Source organism: Mixophyes fleayi, chromosome 6, assembly GCF_038048845.1.
Source record: "Mixophyes fleayi isolate aMixFle1 chromosome 6, aMixFle1.hap1, whole genome shotgun sequence".
NCBI classification, from domain to species: Eukaryota; Metazoa; Chordata; class Amphibia; order Anura; family Limnodynastidae; genus Mixophyes; species Mixophyes fleayi.
Window position 1 is genome coordinate 53196844 of NC_134407.1, and position 27844 is coordinate 53224687.

General features: G+C 38.0%; 1 protein-coding gene across 3 annotated transcripts in view; it reads right to left on the reverse strand.

Annotated features, from left to right (window-relative positions):
- Nucleotides 1-27844, reverse strand: part of MARCHF8 (membrane associated ring-CH-type finger 8) — a 177065-nt gene that overhangs the window by 80304 nt on the left and 68917 nt on the right. For all 3 annotated transcript variants that reach the window (XM_075216545.1, XM_075216546.1, XM_075216548.1), the window contains exon 2: nt 26158-26318. In XM_075216545.1, the coding sequence (XP_075072646.1) occupies nt 26158-26244 (87 nt within the window). In that variant the 5' untranslated portion in view covers nt 26245-26318. The remainder of the gene's footprint in view (nt 1-26157; nt 26319-27844) is intronic.

The following is a 27844-nucleotide window of genomic DNA, read 5'->3' on the forward strand; positions in this document are numbered from 1 at the left end:
CAGAGTCCCAGACAGAGAGCATAAAACATACTGTTGGGACAGAATAGGCAGAGACAAGTCTATGTTGCTTAGGGAGCTTGGGCAAAAACTCGAGAGAGCTGGCACTGAGTAGTTCATTTTCCAAACAGACCCAATGCTTGACTTGTGGAGCAACATACCAGACCACCAGTTGGCTCAGATGGGCGACTTGATAGTATCTACAGAACAAAGGCAGCTGAGGCCGCCAGACACCAAAGCCCTAGCCAGCAGGTCACGCTTTATCCTAGGTATTTTGTAGTTTCAAATAAAGTTGTTACAGGTGATTTGGAGGGATGTGAGAGTCCGAGGAAACACAGGAACAGGCAAGGTGTGTAACAAAAAGTATTTTAGGGAGGACATTCATCTTGATGGCATCGACTCTGCCTATCCAAAATATAAAATGTTTCTGCCAGTAGGGGAGGTCTTATTGATTCTACTTCTAAAAGTACAATCAAATCAGAATGATTTACTTCCCTTTATTTAAATAGCTCCTACTTATTATGCTGTACTACACAGATAATTAATCACCCTGCCACAAGGGATCTTACAATATATATTCTCTACCACACACACTAGGGGTTAATTTTCTCAGAAGTCAAATAACTTACCAGTATTTTTTGGGAATGGAGAAGTGAACCATAAGAAAGAAAAATGATTTGTGCTAATGACTGCAAAAGCCTATTTGTGCAATCATGGGGCTCTCTCAGGATCATCTGACCTAACGAACGACTGGCTATGCTGAATTTGTTGATTTGACCAAATTATCAGAGGTCTACAAGTTCCCACATATCTGGCTATCTTTGCAAGTAAACTAGGACCAAATTGTAAATGATGTCCTTAAAGTGGCTGATGAAAATGAATAAGAAGTATGGCATTAGCATTCTGTTTGGGACTATTGTGTGTGAGGTAGGTAAAAGGAAAATCGAATTTGCATTCATAGCAAAATTCTTCTACATATTTTTGAACTCCCCAAAACTACCCCCACCAAAGGTTGAATTTTCTAATTATGCAGTGGATTTATATTTTATAGAAAATAATAAACTAAAATATACAAAATCGTATTCCCATGACATAAGCATACATGATTTTCACTGGAAGTCTATAAAATAAACAGCTGCAAAGTAGCTACACATACAAAAAAATAAAACAGTTTGGCAGATACAAAACAACCCCGTCCCAAATGACAAGGAAACAGGTTTTTGTGATTGTAATTTTCATTGACAAAATGCAGCCTCAGCTTAAGGAAAATTCGCATTGCTGGAAATTGACTTGGCGAGCCAATTAATATTTATCACAAAAATTAATTGAATATCAAGCTCTGATGCGATTCCAGGAAATTATTATTAAGGGACCAACAACTTGGGGTATTTCTTTCCCCAAACCTCTCTGGGGAAATAAATAAAAGGACAGTGTACAGCACAGCCTCAGAACGATGAGAACAGTGGCTATATATATCGTGGGCCCAGGTGGCCCACACACAAATTCAAATAAATTTTCATTATTCAATTTACAATGGCATAAGACAAACAAACATTTATTATTCCTAATCCATAGAATATTGCTGTCACGTTGTGCGGTGTTTCTGCTTACATCTGTTTTCTTTTTTTTTTTTTCATTACAAGTAACATATACCTTGAAGTGTAACCCCGTGCTATTGCCCCTTCTACCATTTTTCTAATAAACAACAGATATATTGCTTTGCAAACCACAGTATCTGTATCTCACTACAGAACCATGTACTGGCATCCCAAATATTACATACATACATACATACATAATATATATATATATATATATATATATATATATATATATATATATATATATACACACACACACATACATACATACATACACACATACACACATACATAATATATATATATATATATATATATATATATATATATATATATATATATATATATATATATATATATTCTGTTGCTATTAATGGACATATTCATCAGGAGGGGTGTCTTCGCAATCCAGACCATCCCAAATGCCACACAAACTTCCCTACTCACTAGCTAATCTAGTGATTAAAAACATTTACCAAAGCACACAGAGGAAGGAGGGAGAGCACTCCTTTCTTCTTTGATTGGTTGAGTTGTTGACCTCCCATCTGACTTATTCTCTGATTTTTATAACCCAATGCCAGGGTAGTCCTAACAGGTGGTAGATATTGTTCAATCACAAATAGCAACCAAATAACCCTACCCTGCTTAACTGATATAAACCTAACTAGATGTTTGTTAAAACCTCCCCTTATTGAAATGTACCAATCCAGATTCTTTTCCATTCCTACTACCTTAAATTAACCCTTTAAATATCCACTCCCTCCTAGGTCCAGTCAAGTGCCCCATTTGTTGCATGTTCCAATGCAGCCATTGAACACAGGAAAATAGCTGCACACAGAAACCTGTCTGTTGCACTTCAACATATACAGTATTACTAACCATTCATAGGTCCCACCCTGTAGAATAAAAATAGCTGCTATACTAAAATATACATAATATATCCCACACGCCTATGACCTTTTATAGATGAACTGGAAGATAAGAAATGATAACAGATGTCTGGAAACTGGAATTCTGGATTATTTGAGGCATATGATTCAAAACATGTGGAAAGAGCAAGTGTGAGCCATGTGCAAGGAATGCTAGAGTCCAGTAGCAATTTGGGGGTTTAGCTTCAAAGGGTGCAGGGGCCAGCACTGAACTGTCATAGTTTTCACACAAAAACATTCTCAGTTTTTGGTGCACATTATGTTCAACCATGTGTATTGTAAAAATTAACTAATTATCTTGAAAATTATCCCATCCAGCACCAAGGAACACCACACCCATACAAAACAAAAAAGTAAACAATTGGACAACATAAAAAAGTACAACACAAAAACATTCAAGACAAATTCATAAAGATGGGTAAACTTGTGTTTATATCCTAGATGTGTTAAACAAATTATAACAACAAGCTGCAAAAAAAAGGCATTTAAAAATATTTCACCTTCCAGAGGTCAGGGCAGGATCCCACAGGACTGGTCTGTTTACATTGTAAGCTTGCGAGCAGGGCCTTCTTACCTTTCTGTCTCTCTGTATTACCCAGAATTGTTTTATTACTGTGTTTGTTCTCAACTGTAAAGCATTATGGAATTTGCTGGCGCTTTATAAATACATTTTGATGATGTTTACCATGTTTTCTGTCTTGAGTACCAAGCTGAGTAACCCGACTAGTGCTACAAATAACTCAAGCCACAGAGTCTCTCCTGGGCAAATGGGAGGTGGTGATAATGGTGGCAAGGGATGTTCTACAACCTATTTAAATTCTGTACTGTTTTAGCCCATCACCATACATTTAAAGGAAAACTCCACCCAAATCTTGAAATTTAGTTTGGGGTGAAGTGTAGTAAGTTTTAATAATAAAATGCAAAGATAAACTGATCTGTCTTGTGGCAATTCTGTGATTCAGTGGGATGCCCCCAAAGGCTGCATAGAACCGGGTTCAACAAACCCAAAATGGCAGATTTTCTAAAATCTGAGCCATGGCTTCTAAAGCTGGGTACCCACTACAGAATTTTCCTCCAACTTTTTATGCCGATCGATTTTACATGCGATCGATGGTCCGATCGGTCGGTCCATGGACTGCATACACACTAGCCTTGTTTAAGACGATAAAGGGAAGAGCAGCTGCTCCGTTAGCGACTTTTTACAGCTATGTTGCCGTGAGCAATGACTGTAATTTCATACTCACTGTTGTGGATCGGTCGGAAGTTTGATGGGATGAACTATGAAGCTATGGGGAGGTGTATTATGGGTCTGAGCATAGATAATGGACTTGAAAGCAGATTGAAGTGGAGATAGAGAAGTGTTATGATTGAACAGGGTGTAATGTCTAAGAGTGGTGAGCTGTGTGTAAAAGGGTTGGGGGTTATGTGTATGGACAGCTACTTATTATCAGAAACCATCTAAAAAGGTTTTAAAATTTGCCTGGCTCCTAAATGTTTAGGCTGGTTTCTAGATTCTTAAATATTTGTTGAGCTCTAGCATAGAAACAGAACGTAATACAAGAAATCTGCTGGGTTTATAGATTTACACCGATGACCCACAACATTAAAAGCACTGACAAGTGAAGTGAATGACATGGATTATCTCATTACAATGGCACTGGTCAAGGGGTGGGATATATTAAGCAGCAAGTGAACAGTCAGTTCTTGAACTTGGTCTGCTGGAACCAAGCTTAAGGATCTCAGTGACTTAGGCAAGAACCAAATTGTGATGGCTAGATGACTGGGTCAGAGCATCTCCAAAACGACAGGTCTTGTGGGGTGTTCCCGGTAATCAGCGCCATGGGCACCTAATGCTCATTGATGCGCATGGGGAGCTAAGGCTAGTCCATCTTGTCCAATCCCACAAAAGAGCTAATGTAGCACAAATTGCTGAAAACATTAATGCTGGCTATGATAGAAAGGTGTCACAACACACAGTGCAGCTACGTATGGGGCTGCATAGCCGCACACCGGTCAGAGTGCACATCCTGACCCATGCCAACCACCGAAAGCGCCTACACAGGGCACATGAACACCAGAACTGGTTTATGGAGCAATGGAAGAAGGTGGCCTGGTCTGATTAATCTCGTTTTCTTTTACATTATGTGGATGGCTGAGTGTGCTATTTACCTGAGGAAGAGATGGCACCGGGATGTGCTAGAAGAAGGCAAGTGTGATTTTCTGGGCAATGTTCTGCTAGGAAACCTTGGGTCCTGGCATTCATGTGGATGTTACTTTGACACTCCTTCATGGCAACAGTATTCCCTGATGGCAGTGGCCTCTTTCCAGGAATGGTTTGAGAAAGATGACAAAGCTCAAGTTGTTGACTTGGCCTCTAAATTCCCCAGATCTCAATGCAATAGAGAATCTGTAGGATGTGCTAGGAAAAACAAGTCTGAGAAATGGAGGCACCTAGCAACTTGCTAGACTTAAAGTATCTGCTGCAAACGTTTTGGTTCCAGATACTACAGGACACCTTCAGAGGTCTTGTGGACTCCATGCCTCGATGGATCAGAGCTGTTTTGGTGACACGAGGCGGGCCTGCACAATATTAGGTAGGTGGTTTTAATGTTGAGGCTGATTGGTGTATATTATATATAGCATATCAGCATATATATGAACTTTGGTGTGTTGATGTTTTAACTTCCTGATTGCATCAAAGAATGGCCTGGCATTGTTACAATACTAACTAATAAACTGTACAACATTTAGCAAGATAGCACATTATGGCTGTGTTTGGCTGGAGGAATTCCAAATAACTTCTACAGAATCCCCCCACATAACTGGGATACAGCTGCTTCTACTGAACCCAAGAACAATCAGTGTACCAAGTAACCAGATACCACATGATTGAGATCACAAGCTGAGGCAAATTACTCCAGTCCCTCTAGGCCTTTGTTAACTGCACTGTGACTGCTAATGGAAACTAAAGTAATGTTGCATTGTGTTGCGGTGACAGATTAAACACACTAGCACCATAGAGGTTAATAACCACTGTTTCTAATCACAATTTTACGTACACACTTTACAGTGTATTAGGAGCAGGCAGATGTGTGACATGGGATATGGTGACTTAGCTGTTGTTCTCCTGCCTTTAATTATTGTCAAGTTGGCCACTATGAATTTTAGTCATGATCTCAGACTGACACCAGAGTGAGGAGGAACAAATGTAGCATTGGGTAAGAATCATTACTTTTCCTGGTATGTACTAGTTTTTTCCCCACTTTTAATTGAGCGTTTGCTGATAAAACAGTCAATAATTATATACTTCCTGTTGTTAGTCTAAGATGGGAAGAAGCTTGAACGAAAAGTAAGGAAATGTCTATTAGATATTTACCTGGAGATAATTAGCTTTTTCCCTTCCTCAGAGGGTTACTTCATGTAGCTATTTTTCAGGACTATATTGTTCATCTAACAGCCCCAGACGAAAACTAGGTAAGTGTGAAGCACTTTGTTAGCAATATTATTCAGCTTTAACAAAGGTGCTGAAGCTTTCTGATGCATGTTTTGATTGCTTTCCTATAGATAACCTATAAATATTCTAGTCCGAAAGTGCAAGGGAATATTATCCCCTCATTATTGAACATAGCATACTGCACTGTGTGAGGATAATATAAAATAGTGACTAGTGCAATGGAAGATATGTGACCTGAAGTACGGCAATAATAAGACTACAGTAACTGCTTGACTGCACTCCTAGTTACACACATTAGATGTTTACAATAGTCTCCAAGGGAATCCAACATATTTTTTATATACTATGGGCAGGGGCACCAAGAGGGGGGAGGGAGCATGTACAAATTACCGGCAGTCTAGTAATTTTATTTAACTAAAAAATTCTACCAGCAAGTGGCGCTAGTGCACACCCACAAATTGGAGGTGTGGGTAATGTTAAGGGGGAGGGAGGGAGCTGACAGCAGCTTCCAGTCCCCGAACAGTCTGTGACATCACACACTGTCCCAACTGCAAGGAAGACAAGGAGGAGGAGTTCCTGCTCAACTTAGGTAAGTGTGCTGAGCTTGGGTTGTGGGGGGTGTTATGATGTGTCTGCTGGGAGGGCTTATGATGTGTCTGGGGGGGGTTAGGATGTGCCTAGGGAGGTTGTAATGTGGCAGTGACGTAATGTTTTTGAGGGGGTGGCATGTTAAATGTTATGTTTTATTATAATGTATGTCTTATATATTGCATGCTAAAAATTGAGGTGCTCAAAATCCCTTACACACACACACATATATGTTTGTGTGTGTGTGTGTGTGTGTGTGTGTGTGTTTAAGGGTTTTTGAGCGCCTCTTAATTTTCATATAATACATACATTATAATAAAACATAATTTTATATATATAGGAAAGTCCAGGGACACCTCGCAGTGGAGATTCCAACTGTAATTGCCAGCAATGTGAGCAGCACAATGTCCGCGTGCCACATCGCAGCCAATTGAATCTCCCCATATTGTTACTTTAAGAATAAATTAGTTTGGAGTTATGTAATTTTCTCTCATTACTGAATTTATGTTTAAGGGTTTTTGAGCACCTCTTAATTTTTATTGTGTGTTTATCTTTGTATGGGGTTGCAGAGCCCCTAGAGGCAGCTATTTCTCTTATATACTTACAATTGTGTTTTACTATCTGACCATTTCCAAACACATTGGTACCTGTAATTATTTTTATCACACATATTTTGCTTGTTATATAATTATATACTGCGTGATCTGTTCTGTGTTCACTAATTATTTTCCATATATCGTGTACCTATACATTATGCCAAACAGGTCCCAACATTCCAGGATCCATACAAGAATCCAGTACCAGGTTGTGAAAGCTGCAATAACAGGTAGGTGAGAGCAACACCATTTTAATATACAATGGGGGGGAATTCAATTGCCGGTGATGTGGCGCGCCTACATTTCTGACAAAATCTCCGCCGCAAAGTGTCTCACAGACGTTCCAGAGACACTTTGTGGCTAATTGAATTCCCCTCATAAGGTCATGTGTAAAGAGGCGCAGCCACAGTCCATGTTGACTACTCCCCCATCAATATGTGACCATGCCCACTTCAACGGCAGCAAACACCCCTTCTCCTACTATGTGTGGAGGGGGGGGGGTGCCCAGAAAGTTGCTGTACCTGGGCCCCAAATTCCTCTTGGCAGCCCTGACTATGGGATGAATGTACAAAAATATTTCTGTTATTGGACATGACTTAATATACATGATGATGCTAGTAAATGAGCTAACAGAGCTCACCATTCACTACAGCTGTCATTTTCTTCTCTTCCTCATAATCCCAATATTTCCTTAATTTCCTCTCTAAGCAGAGTGTTGCATTGTCAATGTGAAAAAAAATAGAGCAGACTACTTTTGAATTGCATACTACTAGTTTTACATAGATTCATTATATCTGTCTGTCCTTTAAACTTTCCTGCACATTCTTTATTCACACAAGTAACAAATTTCTTAGTGATAAATAAACCATGTTTTTTTTTTAAGCTTCTGGCACCATTTAACACCTACTTATTTACAGCATGAATAAATAGTTAATAGAAAAATATAGGGAAGATGTAAGAATTATTATTCAGTCTTAAGTTATTTATACCTACTGGATTCCTAGATAAAATGTAACCAATGTTACTTGGATTTAAGAAAGAATTGATATGACATGCAGGAAAAATAATCTGTCACTAATCTTTTAGCACCAAGAGACAGATGTCAACGGGAGAAGGTGCACTCAAGGAGTGTTCATGTTGTTAAGCCTATTTATATATAATCTGCTAAGTGTAAGATGCTAATATTTAACAGCCCAGACGAAACACAGACCAAGAAAGATCTTTGTGAGATGTGAAGACAGAAACTGCAGCCTCTTCATTGTGGTTGTAATTTGAAAATAAGTGCCTCTTGCTTTTAGTCAGCTATTTTAATCTAAGGTAGTTATATACTGAATCCAGCATTCATTTCCTGATTTACACCAAGAGGTATATTTACTAAATGGCGATTTTCTGCACTTTGCAATCTTTTTGTTTTTTTAAAATGACAATTTTATTAAAGACATGACCCAATGTCAAAACTGTCTAGAAGCTCATTCTACAAGGCCCCTTCTGACAGAGGGGAGGGGGAGAAGGGGGGGCCTTGGGCACGTGCACACCCCCCTTAATCAGGCCCATGGGCTTCCAGTTGTACAATCCTGATTTAGATAGCATCTACCAGGATCCACAGTGCTGAAAAAAGGAAAATATCCCTGCACTTAAAATTTGTTTATGTCAGATTGATTTCCTAAATATCCCTTAGTATGTAACTACCTGTTGTGTAATTATATTTTCAAAGCATCTCTGGAAGCAAAAAGTACTCTGCTTAACAGATTAATATGCATGTGATATTTTAATGACTCATCCAAATTCAAACTTAAAATAACAGTTTGAAAAAAAAAGGATATGATGAATACCAGTCATAGGAAAATATAGGAGAAAAGATCATTTACAAAATGTCTCTCCGAAGCATAATTGGAAAATATCCACTAACTGGTCTATGTCCCAATCTTGGATATATTCCAGTTGTTTAGTAGTCCAGTACGGATGTGTCAGACGCATGCATATCTAACTTTCCAGAGAGGATTGTCACATATGAAATTGAGCTGGTTTCTGGAAACTCACTGGGAGCAGAATCATATCCAGAATTGGTGAAAATTTACAAGGGGATGACATTTCATCTCATTGATGACAGCTTAATTATAGATTTATTCCTAATTACATTTTGAACAACTTCTTGCACATTATCATTTTTCAAATGTCCTATAACTTAAATATTTTTCTTTTTAGGTTTTCTTTTCAGGTTTGCTACTTTAGACCCTTTTTGTTATTAGTAACTGGATTTCTTTCAATTCAAAGTGCATTCAAAAAGCCTATTAAATAAATTTTAATTTTGACAGTTGAAAAAATAATAAGTGAACGCATCCATACACTGAAAAGCATTTCTGTTTCATGCCTACCGGTAACAGCCCATAAGGCAGACCCTGTCCTGTACACACAACTGCACATTAAAAAGATATCTGAAGAGAAAACACTTAAATAAATATGTTTAAATTTACTGTGTTGCTTTGTCAGAGCCACTCGGTATCACCAATGGCAATAGACAGGGCTACCTCTTGTCACTGCTGATATTTGCGCTGGTTATCGAGCCCCTGGGTACGAGTATCCGCTTATCCTCAGTTAATAAGGGAGCGTTAACCAGGAAGTGGAATTTGTGCTCATTTGCAGATGATGTAGCCTTTACACTGATCTCCCCCCACATATCCCTCCCAAAGTAAATCCACACTATTTCTGCCTATGAAGCCTTTTTAGGATATAAAAGCAACTAAAACTATTATAACTTCTCCTGGAAACATACCAAAATCAAATATTTGGGAATTTATATCACCTGATGATATGAATCTTTGAATGTAAAAAAACCTTCCACAGAACATTAAATCAATTAAAGTTGGATCTGCTCAGGCGACAGTACTCAATATGAATCTCCTGCCTGGCCTGCTCCATCTCTTTCAGACCATCCTAGTTAAATCGCCTAGACCCACACTACTGGAACTATAAAGATGTTTTATCCAGTTTATGTGGAAGAATAAACCCCCAGGTATGAGCTTATCTTACCTATGGTAGGGTTTTCCAGATGTTTGTCTATATTATCTAGCGACACAACTGAGCCAAACTGTGGCCTGGTTTTCAAATAATCTTGCTCCAAGAAGAGCAAACTTGGAAACCTCCTCCTGTAAAATTGTCTCCCTGGTGTCAAGTAGGTGTCCTGGCTAGAGGTAGACCTTCTCTACTCGCACTCAATCACCGCTTTTACATGTCGAATTTGAGAACAATGTAAATTTCATTTTGGGACTAATGCCTTTCTATCCCCTATTAGGTCCCACTGAATTGAAGCTGATTTCTCTCCAGGCGAATGCATGCCCCACCTTTTAACTTGGATCGAGAGAGGCATTAGTGTGGTTTTGGGTACTTTGGAATGTGACCAGTATGCCCCTCTGGCTACCCTAGAAGAAAAAAGTTTCCTTCCCAAAAGTTAGCCCTTTGCATATTTGCATGTGAAACACTTTGTCGATACCCTCCCTAAACTCAACATTACTAGGCTTCCTCTTGATTCTATATACACACACATTCCCCTCTCGTAGGGTTTGTCTCCATACCTTATAATTTACTTTTAACTACTAGACAGGCCAGTGTCCTGTGACACAAGACCAGTTGGTAAATAGACTTGGACATACCACCGTAGAAGGACACATTGTCCATCATGAGGGAAAGGGTCTCCAAGTCCTCCATCTCCTCCTTTATCAAGGAGAATGCCATAGGGTATATTATCGGTGGGACCTAGTCAGAGATAGTTAAAAAGGATAAATGAAATGGCTACTGATCAATGTTGGAGAGGCTCTAGTGAGATGGGACAGAACCACCAGTTGTGGACAAAAGATCCTAAGATTGCCTAGTTTTCTGACGACATAGCCAGTCTCAGCTGTGAAATCACTAAAGTCTGAATCCCCAAGTACCCCTGGGTCCTTTCTTCTGAACTCCCACTGGAAGGATTGGATAGCAACTTCGATAAACTCTCCATGGGGATCCTCAATGCGGCCAGATATTTGGTTGCATCCCATTGGAAATGCCCAGATCACCCTTTCCAGCAGCAGCTTCTCAATAAAATCTGGTATTTGCCTACTTTTATGACCCACCCCCCCCCATACCTCCCACACTCCTTTCCACTAATGTCCTGTTTCAGTTCTTCTCGCCAGTGCCAGGCATATGCACAAGCTCTCTAAATACCTTCGTCTGATGTATTCAAAATGATTCAGCTTACTGTCTGGTAATTTTCAGTAGCTGTGTAATTTGCTTACATCTTTGTATTTCTGCTGTCATTTACACTACTGGTATCTGCTGCTGTTATATCATTTTTTAAAACATAAATTAAAGTTCTTTAAAATAAAATGTACTGCGCTACAGTAACATTTTATATTAACCTATTAAATGTCTGTATGAAGGCAGAAATACATATAGCTGCCTAGAAGTGGGTAAAATAGCAGGAGCATGCCTAATACACTACTAAGAACCATCACATTACATCACTAAGCTGATAGCTTTCAGTACATAGGTTCAGAGGTTCCTGTGACACTGAACCAATATTAAGTTTTGGCCAAAGCATTTATGACACAGAAGTGGAGGGGCACAGTTTTACAGCTGATTTTTCTTAATAATGGTATACGTGTCTATAACTTTACCTTGCAATTAGGCTTTCACAGCGGGTGTGCAATTAATGTTTGATCTTTTGAAACGGCACAACAAGTGCTCTTCAATTGTAAGGTAATATGTAAAACAGGGAACCATGTTTTATAAATCATGTCTCTTGTTTTTAATGGGTTGTAGATGCCCAGAAATTTATGTACTTTCATCTATATTGAAATTTATAATAAAATTGATATTTTAACACATCATTTAGTAATATTCCGTTTCTTTCCCCCGCTCTGAACCACTTTACTTTATATCTTATTTTAAAACAGGGAACCTTGTTCCATAAATCATATCTCTTGTTTTGAAGGTGTTCTCCATGCAGAGACACTTGAAACAAAAACTGCATGATTTTAGGCAAAATAGTTGCCAAATGCATTCTGTAACTTGCTGGAAAAGTTCAATTACACATATTTCAGGGGCGCACGCAGGATTTTTAAGGGGGGTTTCCCCCCCCCCAAAAAGCGAAAGCTGCTGCGCATGCTGGATAGTACAGGGGCACTTCTTTAGCGGAGAATAGGGGTTTCTGGAGACCCAGAAACACCCCCCTGCGTGCGCCACTGTATTTGTAGTATTATTTAAAAATATTACAGCCTAACTTTTTTTGGCATACCTATGTAATGTTATGGACTGGTTCCTAATTAACAGATAGGCAACATTCACATATATATTGGGGTAACTCTAATGGCTGCCTCCACTGTATTGGTGATTTTATCATCAATTTGAAGCAACGACCTATTGAAACCTGCAGCTTTTGGCGAGTACATTGATAAATGTTGGCGAAACTTCTACTATTTATTACAAAGGTAATTAAGGTGAACACTATTTTTCACTTCATTTTTAAGTAACATTTATTGCTCTACAACATATCGGCATACATCATTTTGTATACAAAACCCTATTTATCTGCATATCTGCTCTCAACAAAAGTAGGAGCTTTAGTATTCAAATTAAACATCCAATGGAGCAGGGACACTAGTAAGTCAAAAGAATGACACATAGCACAGTACAGGCGCGGGCTGGCAAATTTCAGCCCAGGGGGTGCACACGCGGCCGCATCACATGACACACGATGCAGCCATGTCATTAATGGCGCGGCCGCATCGCGTGTCATGTGATGCGGCCGCCTGTGCGCTGACGCAGCCGCATCGCGTGTCCGTGGATGCAATTTTGAGGTAATATTGCATCAACAGGGGGGGGAGCGGCCGGCCCGAACAGCAGTCACTCTGAGCAGCCTGGGGCCAGAGTGACTGCTGGCACAGTATGTGCTTGGTTTTAACTAAACAAGGTAAACCCATAGCAGCCAATCAGATTGTATGTTTAATTTTTTGGTGCAGATTACAAAATGAAGGAAACGCTATTAAATAGCCTAGTCCATTCATCATTCAAGGTGTTTGTCCTAAACTAATCTAATATCCCTGTAGAGACTAACAAATGCATTAAGTGTAAAAATAATTATTATTTATTGGTTAAAAGTGGCTAGTGATTCAGTAAGGTCAATGTCAATCTCTACATAGAACTCCAAGTTATGGGCATTATTAAGGTGAATAAAACAGATGGTGGTATAATCCCACAGACAAGATGATGAAAGATACAGACTTGGCAAGTTTAAACATTTCTAAGATAAAGCACTTCTACTGTTCTCTCTCCCATCCATTGCATCATCTCCCTCAACTGAGAAACGTTTCTTATGTGGGGTTATAGTTTAGCTACATTTCATATATGCAAGACAGTACTCTCCCCGCTGATTGGATTAATTGAATTGATCGAATGATGGATTTGTAAAAAATGTTACTTGTCAAAATCTCTTGGACTCATCTGGTTATAAACCTTCTTTTGTATAAAATGTCAGTAGGTTATGCTCTAGACATATGTGTCTTAATACAATTATAAAATAAATTGTCATCCTATAATGGAGACGCTTTGCCAGCAGTGACCAAATATCCCTAGATTTATGAAGGCAAACCATCTTATGTAGTGACGTAGTCTCTGTCCTTGATGAATAAAGTGAAATGTCTTATAACAGATGTGTCCCAGTTTTGTAGAACTGACTTTGATAAACAACTCTTAAACTAATGAGTTAGAAAAGAACTTGGATATTATCAAAATTGACCCTAGTCTATCTGTGTGTGTATGTTAGGGAATTTAGACTGTAAGCTCCAATGGGGCAGGGACTAAGGTGAATGAGGTCTCTGTACAGCGCTGCGGAATTAGGGGCGCTATATAAATAAATGATGATGATGATGATATTACTATTTACAATAAAAATCATGGGGTACTGCTAAATGGCGTAACATAGCCGAGTATAACAGAAGTAGAAATATGTGCCCACCCTGTTACACAGCAAAGTTATCAATGAGATCATGTGATTTCTGCATTTAAGAAAAACAAAAAAACAAAAAAACAGAAATGGAACATAATAGGTATTATACGGATAACCATTACTTGGCCCATAGCCTATTAATTGCTGTCATAAACGAAAATTTCAAGATCGCTGTGTGAAATTAGTTAATGGATGCCCAGAGCAAATTCAAATTGTTTTTTTAAAGCTGTGAAAGTAGAACACATATCACTGTGCATCAGAACTTATCATAGAGCAGTATTTAAAGCAACATGGTATGAGGTAGCAGTATGTGTTCTGGGACTGATAAGGCAGAAAGTGACATTTTTGGAGTCCTAGAATAAGTTTACACAGTGGCATGTAACGTTCCTACTGGCTAGGGTATATGCACAAAAGCATTTAAAAACAAAGCCGACAGGTCACTTAGACAGCTACAAAATTTCTGAAGTAAATAAATGAGCTCTGAAATGCACTGACACCAAAAAGATGACCTGACAATTTCACTTCACGTACAACACTTGCATAAGACAAACTGCACAAATCATCTAAATGGGGCTTAGGTCAAATGACTGGTCTGCAAGAGGCCCAATGCGTTCCAGGCACTAGATAATGGTACACACATATCAATGCAGTCACCTGGTGGCCCGATCTTTGGAAGTGAACTCAGACCACAATTTGCTTAAACAGATGAGTTTGTTCTAGGCCCACACAGGCGGTAATGTTGAACTCATTAGTATACAAAATTGTGAAGAGTGCGCCCAGTTTAAAACACAACCCAACCAAAGTATAAATGCCTCTACTTAAGAATAGAGGTCAGAAAAGACACAAGTGGTTTACAGTGAATTATCCAGTTTCAATTTGAGAGATTATTATTTAAAACAGATTACAAGAGCCTTCCTTATACATGGGGCAAAATTACAGCCTGGATCTTAACAGGAATATATTATGTAAATATGGCAAATGGAAACAATAAAAGTAATTTAAAAGGTGATCCCTAGAAATCATTATAAGCAGTAAAGGTTCTTAAGCTGGCCAGAACACACAATGATATCAGATGATGGTGTGTGGCTTTAATATGTGAGTGATGCTAATAAAAATCCAATCAGAATTCTCCTGCAACACACTAATGGCCCCTTTGTGGTGCCGAACTACCGTTCTCAGCCTGATCGCATCCAACTCGGCCCCCCGCATCTGTGGCCAGCATAAGGCCCATTAGCACCTTTATATCACTTTGGGTATTTTATGTGAACAAGTGCTCAACTCTCTCGTCTATTTTAAGGATAGCTCTGTACCAACATCTATTGAAAGAACAATATAGAACAATGTTATGCAATGATAATTACGGTATATATCTCACATTACATAAAAAGTGGTGAAGTGGTATCCTGCACTTACCCCTAATGTCCACCACTAGGAGAAATCAATTAATTTTCACATACAACTTATCTGGCAGTAATAACTGTATCACATCTCCTATGTGTTCTCTTTCCTTTTTAGTCAAGGAAATTGCATACACTTTTGTGTGTTGGAAAATACATACAAGAAAGAAAAACATGTAGGGGGACATATCATGAAATACACAGTGTGCTTCTTGTAGTAGTCAACCAATACTTATAGACCTACTAATTGGATTAAAAGCCTTTTCACACTGATACACAGTGTGCTTCTTGTAGTAGTCAACCAATGCTTATAGATCTACTAATTGGATTAAAAGCCTTTTCACACTGATAAATGACACTGAGATTGTGGTAAATTAATGCTGACAATAAGGATAATGGTATCCAGTCATGTATAATCACTTATATGCTGATTATAATAACAATAAATATTGTGTAGTGAAAGTCGACTATGATGAATATGAATGAAATATGCTACTTAAACTTATATTGTCATGTTTTTCTGAATATTTCCCTCTAAATACTTAGGAAGAATTAAATATGCCCTTAGTAAATCTTCTGCATGGAGGAATTGTCAGAGTTTATGCAAAAATAAATTTTTTCAAGTAGTTTATGTTTAGATATCAAGTGTTGTAGATGAAACTATTTATTTCTATTAGGCCAAGTACACGCAGGCATTTGATTTGCATTTAAAAATGTAAGTGAAATTGTATAACAAATGCAACAGCGTGGTTCAGACTGTCAGACCTATTTACATGTTTTGCGCCAGCATTATAAATGGTAGTAAGTACATGTAATGTCACGCCGGTGGAAATGGGGCCTAGTAAAGGGGCATTAGCATCCACTGCAAAATTGTCTGTGTGTATGTAACCATTGACATTTTTTGCCTTGATCAAAATACTACAAGCAATGTTTCATTAATGTATGAAACAATATCAGTGGGTACAGTACAAACAGTAAGGTTCCAATAAAGAACAATGACCTCTATGACAAGCTAAGGCACACTACAGGCACCGTGCATTTACTGCAGCTGAAACTGCACCCCATCAGCTGGGAGCCAAATAATTATTTGTAGCAACTACATAAAACAAACACCATGTGTAGTGTAATAATTCGCAGTTCTACACCAATGCGTTATTCTGCACTGCGCCCATTGGAAGGTGAATTCAGTCTAAGCGGACTGCAAAACAATGATCTATTGATCACTATGAGGAATGCTTCACCTACACTGTTCTATAGACCAAATATAGAACACATAGTATTCAGGTACAGCCTCTAGTGAATAGAGACACAGCATTTCTCATACTGCCTCACACCGCTGAGGTCAGAGGTTCTATTCCTACCATGGCCCTCTCTGTGTGGAGTTTGTATGATTTCCGGTAATTCCATAGATATTTCAATTTCATCCCACACAGTCCGAAAACATACTGGTAACTTAATTGGCTTCTGATGAAAATTGGCATGTGTGTGTGTGTGTTTGGAAATTTAAAGTATAAGCTCTAATGAGGAAAGGACGGATGTGAATGATTACATAGAATAGCAGCTGAACACACCTTAGATGCCTGACTTATCTTCTGCAACAACAACGCAAAGGGCAACTGGGAGAAAGGTGCTATAGAAATAATAATAATTATTATTATTTTGAGGTCCACTGAAACTGACACAACTCACATCACCGGCAGATGTTTACCTCCCCCCCTCAATTAACAAAGGTTTGTCAAACACCCTGACATACTATTTGAATGGTGTTTTTACTTACATTTTTATGTAAAAAAAACAACAGCCTTGGCATTGGTAAGAAATGTCTATTTCTATTGAACTGCTTTCATGGTAACATTATTGTATACATTGCTCTTGTTTACAAAACCTATAAAATGAACAAAAATAAGTAATGCTATAACATCATGTTTCTGAGAGGATGAGCTAAGCATACATTGGAGGAAGTTTTCAGCACTTAACAATTCACTGTAAAAAGGCTAACTGCATTAGTGGAGACCCTCCGTGCCAGTCACAGCTGATTCCTTTGTTACTTGTAGATGGAGACAAAAAGCAAGTGACAACAATTCACAATTAACTAAAGCAATGACAGTCATCAATTTAGGAGCCCTTTGTGAAACAGAAGTTGGTATTCATTAGGTTTGGCTAAAAGACAATACCAATTTGCATATACAGTAGAGATATAAACTACTGATAATGCAATTAGATCTAAATCAATGATAAAACAATGAATATATTACAACTGCTCCTATTGTCTAAATGTCCAATACCGATAGCTCATTGGACAGGGGAGAGGGCTGTGGTATTTTATATGACCTATATGTGTCCATACAGTTTGTCATTCAAATGCACAAAAATGCCAGTCACCAGTGGATGCTTTAATATTAATGTCTTGTAAAGCTTCTGCCTTACAGTAGACAAACTTACATATTTTCCCCATCTACAACTGCAATTGTTATTAGGCGACCTTATACATCAAGTGTTCCCCAAACCCCTTGGGTGCTGCTTTGGGCAGGGTAACATTAATCTTTTGTTCCATGCTATTGTACGTAATGTCTTTGTTTCATCAGATTCTCAGTGTACAATGTAATATATCTGCTCATGACATAATAATAATTCAGATGGGCAATTAAATTCAATCATTGTGTATGTGGGACAAAGAGGATGGGTAATCTCGATCTACATCTGTTTGGCATAAATCAGATGTTAATCAGAACTGATGGAAAATGCATTTGAACATGATTGCAATCTGACAACATGTGGCCACACTAATTAAATTCCACAGAATTTACAGTTCAGCCCAAGATCTAAGCAGCCAGATATGTCCAACTTGGCCGCACATACATGTCAAGTTTCTGTACTGTGGCCTAAAGTAGTCCACAAACGTGCGTCCAAGTTGGACATATCTGGCTGTTCCGCAGTGAGGCTGGATTCAAATTTAAGAGAAAAAAGAAGGTAAGAAAAAAACAACAACACCCCCTCCCCCCCCCACAGATTTGAGGCCCATTTGTTTTAGTAGATTAAACACAACAGCTTTCAGCCTATACCTTTTCTCTAATTTTGTCTATACCTCCTTTCCTTTCTCTTTGGGAAAATGTAATGATTAGAATCCAATTTTTAAGATTAGTCAGATGCAATTTGTGTTTTTAGAATTCAGTTATGTGTGTGATATGTAATATGCTTGTGTGATTTATGACATAATCCATTGTATTTTATTGCAATATTATTTTGTCTATTATAAAATCTTAGAAGGCAAGTATATATACAAAAAAACAAGATAATGAGTCAGTATTTTGGCTAGGTTGACTTGAAAATGACATCAAGCTGGTTAAAATGAATTAGCTACAACAGTACATTTGAAAATACTGCATACTTGCATACTCTACTGGACTGCTAAGAAGACTCCAGAATTTCTGGGGTTCAGGGAGATAGGGCCACATTCCCACATCCCGCTTCTTTTCTAGGGAGTGCACATGGGTGCCTTAATGACGCAATTTGCATCATCCAGCCCTGTCTTCGCTGCCCATGAATACAATAAGCATCACTGTGCTATGGCGGATGGGGCTTGCTGATACGAATTGCGTCTTCATACCCCTGGATCTCTCTTAGGGGACGTCCAATAAGTAGGCAAGTATGAAATATGGTATTAAAAAAGTACAGGTAAAATGTATTTATTATGGGCTCTATATTAAATGAAATATGCTTACATAAGCTAATGAAGTTTATGCTATTACACTACAGGTGAATATAAAAATGTTCAGTTTAGGTTCAATGATTTTCCAATGCCAGGGACATTGATGTTCATCTGAAGGCTGCCTCTTCTTGAGATATAAAAGCCATTCCACAGCATCTGTCAGATAGGGCAGTGGAGAGGTAAGATCAATACTCTAGCAATAGAACCAACTCTACCTTCTATACTCACTGCTTACAGACTGCAGAAATGAGCAGTCTATACTATGTTTACAACAGGCCTGAGGGGGTCTAAAAAAACCTTCCTGTTATTGAAATTTGCATAGTAAGAGCCACCTGAAGCCTGCAGTTACTGTACACAATACAATCATGGCAGCATCAACTGCATCACGTTAGAAGTATGTACAATAATGACCAACTCATTTCAGCAGTATACAAAGTATTATTGACCCTTCATAATTGCAGTCTTTATGCAAGAGAGGTCAATACTGTATATAAATAGCTAGCATGAGGGGGTATATATTGTGTATAATGCAGGTAAATACTCTGTACACTTCTAGCATGAGGGTGCACACATACTGAACGATAGGGAGGCATACAGTTTATCACAGTGTATTATGCAGGCATCAGTGCCATAGTGTTTATACTGTTGGCAAGGGGAGGGTGGGGGGCAATACTGTGTATATATAGCAGCAGTACTGCATATTCTGCTAACATGGTGTATTACTGTGTATATTGACACTGGCAACAGTATGTAAGCATAACAGTGTACTACTGTATACAGATATGCAACGCATAGTGCATTGGCATGGGGACATTAGGCATTACAGGGCATGGTATTGGCAAATGGATGAATGAAGTTGGAGCAAACACTGGAAATAATATGAGCGGCCAAAAATGATAAAAGTTAAAGGCGATGGTGTAGACATTAAATGGGGTATGACCAAATATAGTGAGACGCTAAACATTTCACCAAGAACTCCTGACAGGCAAAATATTAAGCCAGTGTGTACCAAATTTACCAGAGCTCCTGACATTGTTAAAGTTCACCTGTAACCTACACAAAGTGGGGTCGGCCGGTTTGTAGGCTAGACAAAGTTCATAAGCCATCAACAATTCACTAGGAACCAGTGACTTCATACAGGCACATTCACAGACAAATATTGAAAATGAACTGCTAGTCATCACATTAGATTCTCAGGAATATTGGTTCAGTCCACAAAATAGGAGACTCCATTGTGCTTAGGTGACAGGTGCATTTTAATTACACTATTTTATAAACAATACCTGATGCAATAGATCATTATCCTATTAAAATAAAATTTTGTGATTTAACTACAGCATATTACCAGAATAATAATTAAAAAGTAATAAAACCACTACTTGAGATTTATAACTATGTATTACTGAGCTGAATAGTTTACACAAAATAACTGGAGTGTTTATACTTAAACATGTATAAGTTCTCTTTCACCACCTGTGCAGCAGGTTGTCATAAGAGGAAGGAGGTGCTACACTAATTAAGCAGTCACAGAGTGACTGACAGGTTTGTAGACTTGCTTTGCAGAAATGCATCGTGTGGTTTGGTATATTCATGCACAGAGGTATGGCATGAGAGGTCATAATAGCCAGTTTCCTCAGCTTTTTGACCTGCATCAAACAAGAAGCTGTCCTAAAGCTGTGGGAGGAGCATTAACTGTCTGAAATGGAGCAGGGAGGTAAGACTTTACTTTTCAACAGTGGAATATAAGGTGAAATGTCATATTACCTACAATAATACTAAATTAACGTATACAATATTTTACATATGGTTACAGAACTAGGAAATGCAATCTTACTAACAGGCTTTTACATCTGTGTCCTTTTCAGTACAGGATATATTGTTGTTCAATAATAGCGCTGAAATTATAGCATAGAGAACTCCCATTGAGTCGTTTATCATAACACTTAAATCTATTCATTGTAGGTTCAAATAAACTCTTGAAAATGAGCTCTCTTGAGCTTTGTTTGGTTTTCTACCAATTTATAAAGACATCGATTTCTGCGTTTAGAAACTGATAAATGAATTGAAAGATATTTCTCTGCCCAAACAGATGAAACAGCTAGAATGTCTGTCCACATGTGTCTGACAGTAATTACAAGCTTGGAGGTTGCACCAGAAGTGATGAAAATTAGACCTGTTCCGTATAAACAATCCAATCAATTTTATATAAAATGCATTTCAGAAATTAAATCTATATATATCAATAGTATGTTTGCTTTTTATTTTTTTTAAGACCTCCACATTTGTTACAACCTCCACATGCTTTAATGTGCAACATCTTTCAGGGCCCACAAAAATGCATTTATACATACACAGTAAATGATGGTATTCTTTTTCTTTACCAGCGCAAACATCATGAATCATCCTATTTAATTGGCTTTATTCATTGCCTGAGATAAAGTAAATAGGAACATAATTACCATTATCACCTAATTCTCAAGTCCTAAAATTTGATAAATCTAATCTCATGTAACAAACAACCCATAATAGATTTTAGTTTCTCAATTATTCAACAATAAAAACCCCAACATGAAGATGTCATGTGTAATACAGTAACTACACCCCATGTTTCAATAGCTTGTTAGCAATGTTTACTGGAGAAGGATAAGCGTGTTTCATATACTGGATAAAAAACACCTGTTTCACACTATGCTTTAATTTATTTGTTTTCTTATATAAAACATATATTACTTTGTTTATTGCTGCTGGTTATGTTTTTTCTAATAAAGAATAAATAACACAGGTGAACAATGAATACAAATGAAAAAGGTTATTGAAGCATTGTTCATTTACAAAAAAACGTACCATGTGAAATCTTAAAGGCTCATTTTCACCTATTTCAAAAGTATTTTTTAAAAATGAATCTCCTTCCTATTGGGAATGATGGGGGCTCTACCTCTGCATTGTTGGGAGTCCTAGAAGAAATCCAGCCGCCTTAAGAGTGTATATAATTTGTGGAGGAGGCTGCCCCTGTAAAAATGCTCTGTGTAAACTTTTGAGGGTTTGTGGGTCCAGAGGGAATGCCAAATTTGGACAGAGTAAAAATCTTTTCTTAAATATTCTGTACTGCAAAACAAAACGTTATTTGAGCCTGTGGGCATAAAATGTATTTACTTATAACTGCTTTAGTTCAACTGAGCTCCTCCGATCAGAACACCTTTGTGTTATTGTCAATACCTTCTTATATGTTTTACAATTATGCTATATGTGAGGTTTATGTGCTATTGGTATAATTCCTAAATAACAACAAGAAAGATTTGTGTAAAAGCAACCAACACCATATTTTAAGGCAATCTCATAAAGCTACAATTACACATAGCAGCACTCATGTGGGCGCACACCGTCTCTGGAAAAAAAGGGACTTTCTTCTGTAATAATATGCTCTTTTATTATTTTTTATTTTTTTTTACAAACATTTGTACCACGCAACAGGGCTACATCAACAGGCCCTTCATTCACCTGAAAATGTCAGCTTCATGTTCCAGCGTCATCCCAGCCATAAAGGCTGTTTTGTGCTTACAGTCGCTGGAATTTTACAAGAGGATGCAAAATCTGTCATGAAAATACTGGCATAACACAAAGCAGTTACCATGACGATTCTCCTTTTGAAATAAAAAGAATTGTCAATGCCAGAACCAGTGGTCACTGATGCAATCTGTTCTGTATATTAATTATTTATTCTATGCTAGCTGTTATACTGAATACTGACGGTCAAACAGGATTAGTTTTATTCTTTACGATTACATACATTTTGTTAAAGGAGTTGCAAGAATGCTTGAAAGACTCAAAACTGTGATTTAAAAAATAATGTTTGAAGAATAACATTAATAGTACTAGAAGCATAATACTAAGCCATATCTTTTCTGTACAGTTATATTAAAGGAAAACGAAACCCAGTTCTAAAATATGCCATTTTCCTATATGATGTATTAAGATACAATGGGGCTTATCCTGTTTGCTTATTGTAAAATACGCACATTTGTACTGTGCATGCCCACAAAACTAAGCACGCACCTACATCCAAATGAAGATCTGACACTTGAGCCTTAGAACTGGAGAGGCGGGAAGGGGTGTGCAAACACAGGCCGAGTACAGTAAGGGTATGTTCACATAATTGTGAATGGGCAGACAGACGCATTTACACCTGTCAGTAGCCACATCATTTGCGGGTACCTGAGGGCTGGTGCAAATACACACTGCAGGGGCAAGCGTAGGAATTGTAGAGAGGGGTTTCCACGCTACACCGCCAGTGGGTGTGACCAGCATGCATGGGGGCGTGACTATAATTTTAGACAGTGCTTGGCTGCTCTCCAACTCTTCCTATCCACATCATATACACAGGCAATTCCTATCCCTGGGGCAAGCCACCTCAAGCATACAGTGCCCCATGCTGGGAGGGGATTTCCAGACACTAGAAACCCCCCCCGCCCTCGGTTTGCCTAAGCACTGATGATGAGGACTGTCGCTAGAATGAACTAGTCACTTCTGATTGATTGTAGATTGAATCCTGACGTTTTCTTCATTGCTCGTGCCTATATTATATAAATTTGTTGGTGTAGTTTAGAATGAATTATTTACTACGTTCATTTGTACATGAGAAGGAAGATTATATCTGCTGTATTATAGGTTTTTTTTCACTTAAATCACACCTAATAGCGAATGCGTTTTTCATTATCAAAAGCAAAAAAACCTGGTTGGGTGTAAATGTATCTTGCTATAAGTACATATGACATAAACCTGTCGTATACACTGCTGGTGCAGAGCTGGATGCATCTTCAGATGACTGACTTAGCATATGCGGCATAGGTGGCTTTATACAGCTTACTTTTTGGGCAATGACTGTTATTGGCGGGAGCTATAAGAATTTATGTTGATTCTGTGGCACATACACACAATGGGCCTGATTCATTAAGGAACTTAAAATAAGAAGTTTCTTATTTAAGTCTCCTGGACAAAACCATGTTACAATGCAAGGGGTGAAAACTAGTTTTCTGTTTTGCACATAAATTAAATACTGACTGTTTTTTCATGTAGCACACAAATATCAACTTTAAATTTCAGTGTACAAATAAGCTATCAAGTATTTGTGTGCTACATGAATAAACAGTCAGTATTTAATTTATGTGGAAAACAGAAAACTAATTTTCACCCCTTGCATTGTAACATGGTTTTGTCCAGGAGACTTAAATAAGAAACTTCTTAATTTAAGTTCCTTAATGAATCAGGCCCAATATGAGGTCGCTGAAATACTTGTGTTTTGCTCTTGACACTCCACTCTTCTTCCATAAAACTTTCTGCAGTCTACGTAGAAACCATTGCTGGCTGATAACGAGGAAGAATGCATTCATTAATGGCAGCAAATCAAACAGACCTATGACTTTTGTACACATTTAAATACAAAAACTGTGCCATATTACTACTAATTGGTAAGATCTACAGATTTTCAAACAAAAGGCCTGTGTGGCCTCCATTATAATATAACTACATTGCACAAAACACTTTTGAAATGCTGTATAGTGGGGTGAGCTGTACCAGACTGCATTTCCTTAAATGTTAGAATGCCTCTTTACGTAGAAAATATTGCAGCATTCTGAATGAATTTTTTTTTTTCCAAGGCACTGGCATACAATAAATATACTACCTATATAGCAAAAATAGAAAGTCTACTTAATTTACCCTTTAACATATAACAAGGAATTGTAAACGGAAAAAATAACAAATCCATAATTTTTCCATTAAGCCCAACATTTCATATAAATAAGGAAAATACCAAGAGGCACTTTCTTGCATCTCGATGAAATGTCAAATTCCATGAACCCAAAAGAGAGCCACTTTGATGGGAAAGAGGGACATGTGGATTTGAATCCAAAAGAGAGTTATCATTTACGACTCATATGTATTTTTCAACTAGGTGTTTGCAGAGTTGTGTGCTTAGCTCCACTTTGAAATAAAAACTTTACAACTTGGTATTACAGATTACTCTAAATTTCTATCACCATTGATGCATTCATTAATATAGTAGACAAAGTATCTCCTTGCCCATCTAGACATTTTCAATGGGTCACATCCATCCAGTGGGCTTATTGTTAAATATTATTGAGTAGTATCATCTAAATAGCACAAAACTTTCTAAAACCCATGGCATCCAATGATATATTTGGTAGCAACAGACTCTTCAAAGCTAATTATTAGTGAATACTGGATTATTAGTACAACATCCACTATGGAAAAACTACTAGAGGTCACCATGATAAAATATCACTGTAGTTTAGATACTTTCCTTCAACAAACCATAACAACAAATAGGAAATAATAAATGTCGACAATAATATCTAACGGAGACGAGTGACTTTGCAGCAAAGTAAGCCATTGTACATACGTGTGACGTTCCGGCCATATAATCTTCAAGTTCTGCTTTTGCCATTACACATTATATTTGGAAATTATGAATCCAGCCGTATTTGTGGTCTGTAAATAGAACTGGGATGAGGATGCTGTCAACCCACACTGCTCTATTGTATAATTGGAGTATAATAATAGAGAAGTCCAAGCAGAACATAAATAGGGGAATTCCTGCCAGAACAATAATTCCTAGGAGGAATTCCGTACAGAATGCTCAAGGCAAAATTCCATCAGTGAAACAAGCAAAATCCAATGTCCCAGAGCAAAATAAGGGGACTATTTTCTACTCAGCTCTACGTCCAACTTACAGAACAAGAGAGGTGATACACTGCCATCGGTCAAGTACAAATAATTACAGAAAGCAACTGGGACTGTCATAGAAATCAGGGACAGTTGGTATTCATGCCTTCCATTTATCCCATAAAATGGTCATAATAAAAAAGTAACATTAAACAAAATGTACCTGTTCTTCTGTTTCTTTGGCTTTTTTCTGAAAGCACGAGGAGTGAACATCTCTGGTTGGTATTATTGACATCTGATGCATTTTCATCACAGCCGCTCTGTTCAGTGATTTTCATAAGAATTATTTCCATTGCTTCCCATTTTTAATCGTTGTCTCAAAATCTAAATGAAAGAATTAAAGTCCAGAATTAGAGATCAGTGTTGCTAATCAGCACATTCCTAAAACAAATAATCAGTAACACATAGTATTAAAAACACACAAAATTTAAGCTAACAAAGTGCATATTATCATTAGTTTTATAAAAAAAAAATGTAAACTGTAGCTAAAAATCAGAATTCTGGCTTCTATTTTTTTGTGGTTAATGAAATGAATATCATGCAAAGGAAGGAGAGACTCATAAATAAAAGGAAATAATTCAGAAAAAAAAGTAGAACATATTTATTCATCATCATCATTTATTTGTATAGCGCCACTAATTCCGCAGCGCTGTACAGAGAACTCACTCACATCAGTCCCTGCCCCATTGGAGCTTACAGTCTAAATTCCCTAATATAGACACACACTCACAGGCAGACAGACAGAGAGGGAGAGACTAGGGTCAATTTTGATAATAGCTAATAAACCTACCAGTATGTTTTTGGAGTGTGCGAGGAAACCGGAGCACCCGGAGGAAACCCACGCAAACACAGGGAGAACATACAAACTCGACACAGATAAGGCCCTTGTTGGGAATCGAACTCACCCCAGTGCTGTGAGGCAGAAGTGCTAATCACTAGGCCATATTTATTAGTTTACCTTTCAGTTACTACAACATTATGATTATCTATAACTAAAATATGAGGAGTGCAAATCAGCCTGCTCCCAGAGACAACAACTGATATAATAGTATGACCATACTAAAGTTGGGTACACGCTACAGAAATTTCGACCAACTTTTTATGCCGAGCGATTTTACATGCGATCGATGATCCGATCGCTCGGTCCATGGACTGCATACACACTAGCCTTGTTTTGAACGATAAAGGGAAGAGCGGTTGTCCCTTTAGCGACTTTTTACAGCCATGTCGTGAGCAATGACTAATTTCGTACTCACTGTTGTAGATCGGTCGGAAGTTTATACACACTGCACAGCGGAAACGAGATTGGACCGAAAATATTAAACGGTACGACCAACCAAATGAGGCGATAATCGTCCATTTGGGCAGACTTTCGACCATCGTGTCACTGCACACACTGACCCGCTGTTTGAGCAGATTATTGGATGAAAACAGTGTAGTGTGTACCCAGCTTAACACCCTTATCTTCAATTAGTTAAATCCACTATGAAAACAATGTATTTTGCCTTTACTCAAAGGTGCAGTACTCCCATCAAAATCAACTTTTTTTCGGGCCAAACACGGGGCCATTGGTCAAAGCCTTTTGGCACTGTCTTGGCAAAGAACCCTGTGTTGGGTCCAAAATATTGACCTTGATGGGAATGCTACACCTCTTAAAAAAAAGGCAAAAATGTATATTTTTGTACACTGCTTGGCGTGGCCACACCTTTATAGGTTATCATTTTATCTTGCAGCTCAACTTTCGGTCTCCGTTTACCCTTCTCATCCATTAAAAAATTACTGCACACTATACCAGATGCATAGGGGGTGGGGGTTGTCTATACAAATGGACACTTTGTGGAGAGCGTGAT